The sequence below is a fragment of the Cyprinodon tularosa genome, unplaced genomic scaffold, assembly GCF_016077235.1.
Source record: "Cyprinodon tularosa strain WSP-4 unplaced genomic scaffold, ASM1607723v1 ctg314, whole genome shotgun sequence".
NCBI classification, from domain to species: domain Eukaryota; kingdom Metazoa; phylum Chordata; class Actinopteri; order Cyprinodontiformes; family Cyprinodontidae; genus Cyprinodon; species Cyprinodon tularosa.
In genome coordinates this window covers 363955-378202 of record NW_024039024.1, presented here as the reverse complement: position 1 = coordinate 378202, position 14248 = coordinate 363955, and the positions used below count along the sequence as shown (strand labels likewise).

General features: G+C 34.1%; 1 protein-coding gene across 7 annotated transcripts in view; it reads right to left on the bottom strand.

The window, feature by feature from the left end:
- The window catches only part of pcdh11 (protocadherin 11), a 192727-nt gene that overhangs the window by 89178 nt on the left and 89301 nt on the right, over window positions 1-14248 (bottom strand). For 4 of the 7 annotated variants that reach the window (XM_038292607.1, XM_038292610.1, XM_038292608.1 and 1 more), the window contains 2 exons: window positions 3031-3066; window positions 1411-1482 (listed from right to left, as the gene is read on the bottom strand). In XM_038292607.1, coding sequence (XP_038148535.1) covers window positions 1411-1482; window positions 3031-3066 — 108 coding nt within the window. The remainder of the gene's footprint in view (window positions 1-1410; window positions 1483-3030; window positions 3067-14248) is intronic. The other 3 variants (XM_038292609.1, XM_038292612.1, XM_038292613.1) reach the window with 1 other exon arrangement.

Below are 14248 nucleotides of genomic sequence, written 5' to 3'. Positions count from 1 at the left end.
GAAAAATAAGGAATCCCCCAAAAATAGGACTTAGTCGTTTGGCTTTATAAAATCAATATTGGGAGAGGAAACACTAGAGGTCTTTTCCACAAAACCAAGACAAGGGATTATGGGGCTGATCTTCAAAGGTTCCAGTTAAGAGGCACTAAATTGCATGTGTAGTTTTTTATTGTTTTATTTTTTTTTTGGTATTATCGATAAGTTAATGCTTATAGGTTGTAGGTTACCTACAAAGATTGGTGCACAAACGTTCAGACCTGTAAACCATTTTGGTTCAGCTTAATAAAATGAGCAGATTGCATTTGTCACTGACATTAGAAGAAAGATTAGGTTGATTATTCATAGTGCAGCTAAAATATGTAGCATCTTAAAGTGCTACAAACGATAGTAACGCAAAATTAAATTATGAAAAAAGACTAAAATAAACATAAAACATGATAATGTTTTTTTTTTTTTGGTATGTTGATTGACAGCAAAGGCAGATTATGCAATAAACATCTAAATTTTTCTCGACCATCTCCTTTCAACAGCACCATGACAAGATATACTGCAAAAAAGTTAGCTAAGCAAATAATAACACAAATTTCTGCAAAATTGCAAACATTTTTTCTTAAATTCTATGCCGTCCTGCTACATTAAGCTGTGTAGGCCCACATAGACCTTTTTTCCATCATAATATTACTTGAATGTTGTTATTTCTGATGGTCTTTACATATTTAAATAAACACCAAATGGCCATCCAACCTCTGGCATTGTAACAAAGCCTCCATTGTGGGTATAATTACTGAAGATATTTTTGCTTGCAGTTTGCACCTGACTTTCAGAAGTTAAGTTTCAAACTTTGAAAATTGCATTGTGCATGAGCGGTTTACATACAGTATGCAAGTCCTCCACAGATCATTTTTGCACAATTTGGTCCTTAAGAGTTTCTTTCAGTTTCTAACAGGATTGATGTGGGCAGCCGCCTAAGGCAGGTTGCCCAGGGCGGCAGGAGCTCCCCCATTCTTCAACTTTTACATAATATTCTGCATTTACGTTATTGTTTGCTGAATCAACCTCTTGAAGTAAACTGCAGATCTGCTTTTAGCTTCACTACTTGCACCTGGCTTGAGGTGTGGATCCTGGCTTGGTCTTCGTTGAATTGATGAACCCAGGAACCATTCATAAGTGGTGTCTTGCTTTATTGCTTATTGTTTAATTGTTTAATTTAGATTTTGTGTAATAGGCCCCAGGGCTTCAATTAATAGTGTAATTGTTGTAAACAGCATTCACAGTCCATCTTAGGAAGGGTTTTCAAGCCTCCTCTTTGAATGTCTCTCTTTGTTAGATATTCAGAAAAGATTGTAGACAAATAACTTAAAAGTTCTAAATGTATTTATTTAAGGATGACATCAGCAGTCAGTATCTTACCTGCAGTAGATAGTTGTTTGAAAAATCCCAGTTTGAAGAATGATTTCTGATATTTCTCACCAGATAGTCAAGCTAAAGGCAAATTAGAGCAGGGTTAGTCAAGAGTCCTAATTTTTGCTATCTTAAAAAACAATATGTAGAAGAAAACAAAAAAACACTCTATTCTTAAAGATTACATGTGTTATCACATGTAGTTCCATAAATGCTGCTTTTTATACTGTACTCATATTACAATAGTTCATATTGCATAAAGCACTACGGTTACTTATTTCTGTAGATGGGAAAAGTTTCACTATCTTATTGAATTGTAAATAGTGTAAAACTGAAAAGGATTTGATGTTTTGGCAGAAGACATTTTACGAGCTCAATATTTAATAAAATAGCCTGCAATCATTATCTTAAGAAAATTTGCTACATTAAAGCAAAGCAGAAATCAGGTTATCCTGTTATTTCTGAAAAACCCTGTTTTGGAACAAAGTTCACTCTGATTCCGAGATCAGCTTTTGTGAGATGATGAAGATCTTCAGCAAGTAAGATATTGACTGCTTATTCAGGGTTTGCTTTTTTATATATATCGTCAGATTCCAAATATGCCATGTAATTTATTTTTACCTCTTGTAAATGTTAGAGTACAAACAACTTCAATCCAGATTTCCTGTTTCAAGTATAGCGCATTTCAACTCTGCAAGACAACATCATATCTGAGCAGTTAAAGGGAATTTTCTCTTGATGTTATTAAAAGATGTTTATTGGATGAAATAAAAAAAAACTCAGAGGATATGTTTGGGATATTAGCACTATCAAATGAAAGAAAGAATCTGATAAATGTTGGTTAATAATAATTAATGTACTTTAGACATTGCAGTATTTAGTATTTAAGTATTGTGTATCAGTATTGTGATGTCACATGTTTTCTGGATACTGTGCTGTCATAAAGTTTATGTTTACAGCATATATTTAAGGGAGGGATGGATGGATGTATGGATGTATGTATGTAAGTATGTATATATGTATGTATGTATGTATGTATGTATGTATGTATGTATGTATGTATGTATGTATGTATGTATGTATGTATGTATGTATGTATGTATGTATGTATGTATGTATGTATGTATGTATGTATGTATGTATGTATGTATGTATGTATGTATGTATGTATGTATGTATGGATGGATGGATGGATGGATGGATGGATGGATGGATGGATGGATGGATGATGAACAAACATGTATAGTTTGACACTTTCACAATGTCATATAACACAGATTAAGCACAAATAACAGTAAAATACATTATATTTATTGCTTTTGTTTAATTATTACAACAATAATAATAAACCTGTTTATTACTTTACTAAAATTGCAAGCTCTTCACATTACTGAGGAGTCTTTCTAACATAACCTTCATAGAACCCAACCTAAAAAAATCTGTCCATCTAATAATTTGTTATACGGTAGATATTTCAACATAGCAATTGAACAGCAATAATAATGTTTTGAGATTAATTTTCATAAAGGCAATAGATATAAAGTTAAACATCGCAAATATAGGAGGAAAATGTAAAAGAAGTTCAATCTTTGGGTTATGCCTACGAGAGAATAAAGGGAAGCAGCTTACATTTACAGAGGTTATCTTTCCAAGTTGACAGGCCTCCTGAAAGACAAAAAAACAATGATTTTACATCATTATCTAGCTGTAAATCTTCAAATATTTACTTTGGAAATAGACAGTTTGATCTAAAAAAAAAAAACGAAACAGAAATGCTAGGAACTCTTCAGTCCTATTCGAGTCAGCTAGAGTTCAAAGATAATATATTTTTATTTGAATTTGTAATGTGGGTAAATATTACTTTTTTACTGCTGTTGTTTTTTTCATTTATCAAATGCAAGGTTTAGTTTAACCTTTCTGTGCTCAGTTGGATTCCCAACAAGACAGGTTAAGCAGAGGAAACTTCAAAAATATAAAGCATGAGGCAAACCTGATGATCTGACAGCACAAGAAATGCAGCTGATACTTTGATAAAAATGTTCTCTCTGTATTTTGGAGAGAAAAGTGAACAGAATATCAGATGAAGCATAAAAAATTAACAATAAACAGCGACAAGCTTCTAAATTAGGAACAAAAGACACCCGCAAGCCTGCAACATAGCATCCTCACTCTCTGGGGAATGATATAACTCACAGAGAGATAAGAGTGTTAATTTTTAATCACCAATTCAATTTTCTTTGTACTCTGCATAATAATTGGAAAATGCAACTTTATTTGCAAAGAAAATACAACAAGTCTGGCAGTGAAAATCCACTTAGAGGCAGGGAGGCCAAGAGGACTGCTGAGGTGGATCGGTCAGAAAATAAACAGGAAACCAGTTCGTGTTGATTCTGCTACAATTGGTCTTCACATGTATTCTGACTGAGCAACAGAGCAGCAGCTATCAAACAGTTACCAAAGCTTTACACACACAAAAATAAAAAATAACCCAGAAAAATAAAATCTAATGACTGCTGGAAACTACATTGCACTAGAGACACAAATATGCATTCAGAAAGAAATAATGCTAATTTTGATTTAGTATCAATCTGCTAAATGGTCATTTGTTGGTTGCAACAGATGACTATCCATGCTATGCTTGGTCCTGCTAGAGGTCTCCACCTGTTTAATTAGTTGTACCTTCCCCTTGTTGCCAGATGCTACCTCAGTACCGTAGGAAGGATTGATACAAAGTTCTCAGCTCAATTCAATAACCAGATTACAACCATAAACAGATGCACAAAAGTTAATATTAATGAAAAGAAAATAAATCTGTTAATATGATTAGATTGCATGCTACTTAATTGATGCATAAATATTCCGATATAGATTTATAAGAATTTTGAGTCTCTGGTCTTGTTAAATTCCCTCAAATGACAATTGTGAACTGGTGATATATGGATAAATTGAGCAGAGATAAAAAAAACAAGGGGCTTTGGTATCCTTTCCATCATGAATTGATAGGAGTTTGCTTCACCAAAATTCGTTGAAAGAAATATAGCCACTTTGGAACAATCAAATAGTTAGTTAGATTGGCTTTTTTTTGTGCTTTATTTATATGGAAATTGAAAATAACAATGTTAAAGACCCTTTTCCCTGAAAAGAGATCACTCTGGACAAACTCTTTAAATAACATTTCATAACTTATATGTATTAAATGACCAGGAGACATGACAACAGATTTTGATAGAAACTGTAATCTTAGTCAGAGCAGAGAAATTGATTAGGGTTACAGAATGGCAGATGCTCACCTCTGGGCTCACCTCTCAGGAAGTGGCCCCGATAAACAGTTAAAAAGGCATTTTATACATCTCCAGTCTGCCACATCATCATATTGTACATCATACACTTTAGCAGATGCTTAGACATCCATGGCGCCAGCCTTATCAAAATAGAACACCGCTCTCATTCCATTTCCAAATCTTTGCCATGTACAAAAATGAAGATTATAACTGTATATCCAGACAGAGGAACTGTCCTAATTAGATTAGAACATCAGTTCCGACACACAACAGGTAGCCCATACCAGGGTGTGATAAACTCACACATCTTTAATGATAATTATCCTAACAATAATAATAATAATCATAAAAGGGCTGCATTGTGGAACAGTGCGTGTTGCCTTGCAGCAAAAAGATTCTTGGTTTGATTCCTGGCCCGGGGTCTTTCTGAATGGAATTTGCATATTCTCCCTGTGCATGCGTGTGTTCTCTCTTGGTATCCCAGGTTTCTCTCACCGTCCATATCATGATAGTTAGGTTAATTGGCTTCTCTAAATTCTCCTTTGGTGTGTGTGTGTGTGTGTGTGAATGGTTGTGTGTCTTTGTGTGTCTCTGTGTTGCCCTGCGACAGGCTGTCCAGGGTGTACCCCGCCTCTCGCCCATAGACTGCCAGAGAAAAGTACTAGCGCCCCTCGTGACCCCAGCAGGGATAAGCATGACAGAAACTGGATGGATGGATAAGAAAATAACCATAATAATATAAATAATAATAACATTACATTACTCTTTAATAATGATAGATCATTCTTTTATACACTTCACATTTGTCTACAGACCTTAAATTGTTGCAAGAGCAAAGAAGTCAAATTACATATAAAACAGGAATGGTGTGTAACATAGGAAACAGCTTTAGTTTCCATATGCCTTTTCAAAAAGAAAGGTTTTTAGTCCTTTCTTAAAAGCATGTAATGTCTGTTGGGCCCTGAGGTGGAGTGTAGCAGTGTTCCACAGGTGGGGTGCAGTTTGGCTTTAAAGGCCCAGTCAGCCTGGGGAGAAGCAGACTTCTGTTTGTCCTGACCGGGTCATGGTTGATGTGCAGTTTGAGAATTTCAGTAAAGCTGACAATAACTGCGAGGTCTGTGCTACACATGACTGTAAAAATAGACATTTGTTTTATGCTTTGGGTAAACTGTATAAAACAACTCATGGTGCTGAAAGGTATGCTTCATAGTTCGGTCAATAAAGTGTTTTTTTGTGAAGCGGCTTTTTATGTGTCCACCTGTACCAACCTATTCTGAGTATATTATATAAAGGTATATAGGAAACTGAATCCTTTTTAGTTATGTCTCCAGATATTACTGACCTACACAGAATAACAAAATATGAGTTTAAGTGTTTTAAATGCATAACTTCATGCATGTACAATATAACAAAAATAGTAATATGGAAAAAGGGAAAACATATAAAAAGCAGGTCGTGGAATTGTGCTGTTATGAGAACATGGCTGCAATAAATAGCCTGTAAAGTTATGCAGTGTGTCATGACATCCTGCAAAAGGAAATCTGAGTGAATGACACTCTGCAGGATAGATGTCATAAAATAGCACAGTTTTGACATGACATGTTACTTGAAATGAGATGATACCTTTTTGTTTAAAATATTCATGGTATTTCAAACTATCTATAGAGAGCAATAATGTATGTCTACCAAAGATTTTGCTCTAAGCATATTTCTTGAGTCATAATCTTAGTGAGCCAAAATAAATGGATTATGTCCACAGAACTTTCTCAAAGTACTTTCATTCCAAAATATCACAAACCCTCTTACATCAACATTGTTTTTACAGACAGATGCATTTCTGAATCCCTAAGTATAATTACCTGTAAGCATAATCTTAGACAGCAAAGCCAACAAGCAATCAACATTTTGGGTATTTCAAAAATTATTAAATATACTTTGATTTTTGGACAGGTGGGTTTAAGAATTGTTTTTTTTTTTTTTTCAAGAATCAAAATTTGTATTTTATATTTCTAAACTAACAAAAAATTATAATTTAATTTTGTTATTTGAATTATTAGTGTGAATTTAGCATTTTCTCTAATGGGAGAGTATGTCAACAATTAAGCACAACTGTGTAAGGAACTACTAAATATAACACTCAGTTACAATAGTATTTGATAGTTGCATCCCAACATGGGGTTTTAACCCATTGTTAACACATTACATACTGGCATCATTTTCAAAGCTCCTAAACCAGGCAACTGTAAACAATATTTAAACTAAAACTACACTTATACAACTCAATCACATAAAAAACAAAACCTTAAATACAGACTTTTTAAGGTATGATTCTGCCCATATAGTATGGTATTTTATGCAGACCTTTTTTTGTGGTTTTAAATTCAATTTTATCATTTATTTATATTTGGATTGCATTTCTGTGTGCTGCCACTGGATATGACAATTTCTCAAACAGAGAAGTGCTTCTAGAACCGCAGATCTACTAGCTTTATGTTTATCCATGGTTTATATTATGTATGCACCTATTTCCCTGTACTTCACACACCCACAAGGTTGCACAAGGACAGACAGGTTAAAGTCATTTGCAGCCTTGAATTTAGTAAGAGAGAGTTTTTTATATTTCAATATATATTGTATTTACTTCTATCAAACCAAGAGGCTCGAACACTAGCACTCCTACCCTGTTTCAATGTCATAATAAGGATCAAAAGTAATTCTTTACATGCCAATATTTTATCTGCAATATTAATGGTTTAGCAATTTTTATTACTTTTTTTGCATATCTGACACCAACATGTGTCAAGTCCACATGAAAAGTTTCTCATTTGCATCCACTGACAGCCCTTTTACAACACCATCTTTTACTAGAAACTGCCATCCCACATGGTTGTTTCCTATGCAACTAATGTTTTATTCAATATACCATGACATATTTCTACTAAATAGAATATATATATATATATATATATATATATATATATATATATATATATATATATATATATATATATATATATATATATATATATATATATATATATATATATATATATATATATATATATATTTATATGATAATGTACCTTAAGGATCTGAAAAAAATTTCCTGATTGTTTTACTATAAATAGTATAAGTTTACTTTTACATGCATTGTTTTTGGTCCATTGTTTTTTCTCTATATGTCTCTCAGCTCTAAAATTTGTAGTTTCGAACCACTCAAATCCAAGCCTGGGAGAGAGTTATGCTTTGGATAAGTGCATTTGTTGGTGTACCACATCAAAGTACAGAGAGATGTGTTAGCGAGCAAAGGCAGTGAAGCTCAAGCCCTGCCTTTGATCACCCCAGGCACTCTGATCATTAAAATACTAGATAAATAATTGATTAAAAACACCAGACCTTATTGTGCTCTGTTGCTCTATCCAAATGCATCACAATTTCAGATACCCTGGCTTTTTAATGTAGAAACCCGAAAGTAGATGGAACAGAAAAGAACATACCATGCAGCAGACATATAGTGTATCATTACTGCATGTAATAAGAAATTGGACAGACATGATTATTCTGTATCTGTTCCTGCAGTAAACTGATAAGGGAACAGACTACAGTAGAAATTTAAGCTCTGATATGAACTGGAAATGGAGCAACAACTCCTCTTCACTGGTAAAGGTCTTAGCCAGAGCATGGCAGCCTGCCATGGAGGTAGAATAATCAGAAATGATAGGCAAAGGTAAGAAAAATTGTGATCCCATTGTGCGTAGGTGAGTGGGGGTAGTTAATATTACATTTACAGTGGAAACTAGATATGCACCATGTAAGACAATGAGCCCACTGTCTTCATATCCAGGATATTAAAAAATGTTTCAGCTTAGGATTGGATATGAGCTAATAAATGTGACTCCAATGCTATACAGTACATATATCTTTAAATTTACTGTATAGAAATACAGTAATCAAATTATATTTCAGTTCCAACTGGAATTGGAACTAGATCATAGCTCTGATTGGTCCGCTTGCTCTTTCAAAACATCCATTTATTAACATAACTTAATAAGTGTATACATATAGCCACACACTTTGATAGTAGGCAAGGGCTATATATTCATAGATAATGCCCCGGGAATATGAAAGATTAATAAAGGTAAGACTCAAAATAGAATTCAGTGGGCTCATGCTGTATTTGCTGTTCACACCTAAAGGAATAAAGAAATATTTCCCAGATACCTACATTTTACTGGCCTATGAAAAAAAACAAAAAAAACATTTTGCTTTAATTATAATTTTCACAGTGACTCAGAAAAAAAAAATTAAAACTTCAGAAATTATCATGTTGTTTATAAAGCACAATTCAAAACTGTAGTTGCCCAATGTGATATATAAAGATATGTTAAAAACAAAGATGATAAAAGTAAACTACTAAGTTAGAAACAGATAATTAATTATTGAAAAATTTAAAATGTTAAATTAAATTTAATTTTAGTCACCGCATTTGTTTTAGATAATATTTACAGGAAAAGATAAAGTCTTTAATAAAGGGTGGATGGGTGGATTACCCCAGTGCCCCATCCTGGGCTTTTGCATAATTCAGAAGTGACCATTAGACCTGAGTGATCTGAAACAAACAAAAGACTGCATAGTTTCAGATAAATAAATAGGAAACTTGGAAAAAAAGGCAAGATGTAACCACCCAGGGTAGACATCAATGGGGCTGACATAAATGCTTGATCATTTAAAAACATTTTTTTTACTGTTTTCTTTTTTTTTTTTTTTTTTTTACATTTTATAAATCATTAGTAAATTTGATCATAGCATAAAGTGCTATGTAAGCAATTACTGCCAGTATGTACAGTAGGAGCTCATCCGTAAAGTGGGTTTAAATTTAAAAGTAAAAGTAAGCATACGTTTTAAAACAGTGTATTTCTAAAATAAACAAGATTCACTTTTTGTTAGACTCACTAACTAGCCGACTAATCAGATTAAAACGAATTTTCTTTAAGTAAATCTTAAAGAACAATATGTATTGCCTGCTGTTTGCATTAATTGAACGTCTATTTTAATGTTAAACTCAATGAAATAAACCCAATATTTATAAAGACCGTTTAGTAAATGAACCTTTACAAGATGAGGCATGTAATCTAAATTTAGGAATCTAAATGCTTCATGCTCTTTGCTTTGTTGCTTTATTCTGTTTAAATTAGTGACACAGCTGTGCATCCCAGACATTCAACATATTGCATATAATGTAAAGTTGTTTCATCTAAGTGGCCCTGTTATGGCAATATTAATAAAAATGCACCTAACTACTTCATGATATGTATTCAGAACAATTTTTCCCAATCTACATTAAGGTAGCTTGCAGCCTTTTTATCTAAGTAGCCCTGTTATGGCAATATTTATGAAAATGCACCTAGCTACAGCTACCTTAATAATGATTAGGGCAAATCGTTTTAAATATCTATCATGAATGAATAACTTTGAGCTGCAATATTAAGGCTTAAATCCTCTTGTACTTCTAATAGTTGTTATACATAAGATCTTCTGCTTCTGTTTTTATATTTCCCTACATAAGAGTTTATTTGATGGTGTAAATATGTTGAAGTTTTGGAGTGTGAACAATGCATGGCAAAGACTTTAACGGCTACAGATTTTTGACTTGCTGAATTTGTTTTGACTTTCCCCTCATGGTCCATTGGTTATTTTCCCCAGAGTTTCCCGTATTTCAGTTTTCCTACTGCATAAACTTTGCAAAAATAAAAGTCAAGCAGAACTTGTTAGGCTTTATTATGCCAAAATGTCAAAGCAGCCACAGTTTACCATCTAATCTGTTTATATATGTTTGTGGAAAAACACATGGGTTGGCTGTCAAGAGATTTCCCTGCAGATGAGGAAAGAAACGGATGAGTTCTATCAATTGGAGCAAAGTGACAATCTTCAGTTGAGCCACAAAACAATCAACAAACAAGAAGTTCAAACATATTCATGCATAGCAAAACAGTGGAAACCCTGACCATGTTTGCCATCTGCATATGTTTTACAGCAACCAAAAAGGTGAAATCTCGTGCGAGAAACAGAAATTAGTGTTTAGGTTTGCATCCCTTGTACTTATAGCGAGTCCAGCCTGTCTCGGACAGAGTGATAAAACTGTTGCTAAACAAAACACCTCCTCATCAAAAGGGGCTAATAAAGTCTTCAATATACTTAAGTGTAGCCTCAGATAAATAGAATACCCATTTACCTCTGCATTGGTGTTGTTCTCCAGAGTGTATTGATGTTCTTATTGACATTCAGTAAAGGAAAACCCTTTCAGCAAACCACAGAGAGCGGTATAAATCCCGTAAACTTCTTGAGCGAGCACAAACACTAATTTTCCTTTGGCAGAATTACAAGATGCCGATAATGTCACTGTGTTCAGACTGGATTTGAATAACAAGTGGACACATTGTTGCCTTTTCATCAGCTTATTATTATTAATTGGGTTGTATATACTTGTTTTCCCTAAGAAACCTTCTTTCTTGCTTTACTCTTAGTGAGGTATTGATCCTTTAAGTGTGCCATCCCCTACTGATTTCATTAGGCTAGCTGCTGTTAATTACTCCAACTCTAACCTTTCGTTATTCAGCTGGACCATCCGTTTGGGTAAATAAAAAAAAATAGCTGATATAAAAGAGCTAAAAGGGGGATAGTTAAAGAAAAAAAAATCAGGTTGGAAGGTAGGGAGTTACACGTTTTTGCAAACCCAAATAGCTTCTCTCCTAAGCAGATAGATCATTAAAGCATTTTCTTCTTTCATGCATATTTATCGACAAAAATCATGTGATAGCTTTAGCAAGAAAATGAAATATTGCTCTGTGCTGAATCAAAGTGCAACACCTTGATTCACAGACACACAAATTTGTCTTCTTAGTGAAGGTATTAAAGAGTGTGATGTGGCACATAGCTGCAAAGTTATAATTAGACTTCATTTAATACCCTATGTCACAAGATTACATGCACCAAGCACGCAGTCTGAAGGCATGCTCAAATCACAGGGGATGTAATTGATTAACCATATGAGACTGGGAGCCAGATGATGAGGATGATGCTCTAAATCCATGTTAAATCAATATAGCCACTTCCTACACATCGAGGGATTATTGACAGAAATTACACCCAGTCCTAATTGCCCGCTACAAACAGATAAGATTATTTTTCGGCTTGGTGCACTTTTATGTGTGTGCAGGGAAACATCCCTCCACTTTGCACATCTAAACAATCACCTGCTTTGAGGTGGGATGGCGCGTCTGCAAAGAAACATCACAAAACCATACATGTGACATTTATGGGATCTGTCAGTCTTATCATACGAGAGTTGCCCTTTCTTCAAGGTTGAGTATGTACTAGCAGGAAAGATTCTACATAATACAGGGGGAAAGCAATTGAGAGAACTCCCTTTGGCCGAGATAATAACTTCATCATAATTAGCTTTCCGTGCTCAGGAGTCTTGAATTGTCAGTTGCAGTGGGATCTGGGCTGATTTATTGCTTGATTTAATTACGTATCAAAATTCAATTAGACATGCTTTCAGCCAGATTCAAAGTGAAGTTTGTCAAGCTGTCCCTTGGAAATCAAAAAAAAGCTTGAAGGACATCCTTCATAAAACAGTGACATCTAACTCAATAATTGTCACATGCTAACTCGTTCATGCTCTAAAATAGGATTTAAAGCTCCATACCAGCCGCGCTGATTTTTCTTACCTTGCTATTACTTGTTTCACTTCTCACCTGACATCAAACAGCATCAAATGGTGCAAAACAGGCAGTGACTCAGTAGTGATTTGGAGCGAGCTGCTGGTACTTTATCAAGTGAGGAAACATGACAAAATGCTCTTTGAGGCTGACTACGACTAAGAAGGTGTCTGACTTTCTTTACCCACATCACTCACTGCCTGCTCACCCTTTTTTTGCTACAGACTACACAGGGGGGAAGGGGGAGCTGTTTTGAATAAGTGCCACAGAATCCTCTAAGAGCTACATTGATCTTTACCAGTATGCAAATTGAGGATGTCATGGTTTAAAGTTAAGAAGCCAAGCAAGAGAATGAATATTTCAGCTGAGAGTAACTGACTACAGCATAGTCTTTAAGCAGGGTTGTTAATACTGACATTGACAATTTTATTAGCAATACCAAGTTATTACTTCACACAAACTTTATTCAATTCTCAGATTTTTCTCTTTTTTTTAACCAATTAAAAAGTTGGAGAGACTTATGTTTTTACATTGTTTTCTTCAGTGTTTTTGAGCGGCACATATGCAATAGATTTCCACTTCACTTAACCACTGAAGTGTTTTATTAGGCTCTGATATGGGTACCTCTTCAGTAAACTAAAGTCATTTCCTGGAACCACCTTGAAATGATGACCCATTATCGTGCTGGAGAACTAACTTCTGAAAAATCATGCACATGGTCAGCGTTAATACTGTTTTTATAGTAAAAAAGCCTTGACATAAATATGCCGAGCACCAACCAAAAGGTGTTTTTCTTTCTCGTATTCCTGCATCTGTTTTTTTCTAAGGAAATAAAAAAATAGTAATTTCCAAATGTTAAAATGGAGCCCTATTTATTTCGTTGCTTCTAATTCAAAAAGTAAATTCTTAGACACTAAATTTATTTACCTAAAGAAGATTGTATCCCGATAGGAGCATTAGTTCTGATTATTTAGGCATGTCTAGGTTCACCGTGTTTACTGCAATCAAGGTTTTATCAAGCTGCATTTTAAAAAGTTTAGTTATACTGTTCATGCAGTTTAATTTAATTTAATTCAATTTAAAAATGCTTTATTAATTCCAAAAGGAAGATCAATGGCAAATTTTAATAGTTCTTCGTATACACATGATTATTTTCACATTACAAAATTTGTACCAACTGTAGGTACACAACTACTTTTTGTTAAATCCTACATAGGTAGAAACATTATAAAAAGTAATTTAATTCATAGCTAATGAAGTAACATATTTGTCTAACAATATGCACAGCTTTAAATTTTCAAAACAAAGTCTATTTAAACAGAGACACTCTCTGTTTGAGAGCTTTAGCCTATGATCTGTATTGAAAGAAACTATGCGACAGGAATAAACCACCTAATTGTGTATCCTAAACAGAAATACAATATAAACCTAAGTAAGATCTATGTTGGAGAATCCCTTTGGGGAATAAATGCTGCCTGTACGGAAAAAAAAAACCTTTGTCGCTGCCCAATTAGCCAAGTGGGGAGACCAACTGAATTCTTATTCTCAGGGTGTCAGATATTGCAGGTTCATGAAATTGTTTCTGAGAGAGGAGCAATGGGTTGTTCAGTGTCAGCATTAAGATACACTCGCCCCAGCATGTAAGAGAGATACAGCGATGGAGGTGGTTTTGGTCCAACGATTTATCATTTCAACCCCAGTTTATAGTCCTATAAATCTGTTAAAAAATAAATTGACAGTGCAAATAGATCCAAATGATTCTGTTGATGTGGGTTTCAAGAAATTAAAGGCAGGACTTTAATATACAGTATAAGTTTAGGTGTTTCTTTTAATTATTTTATCAAC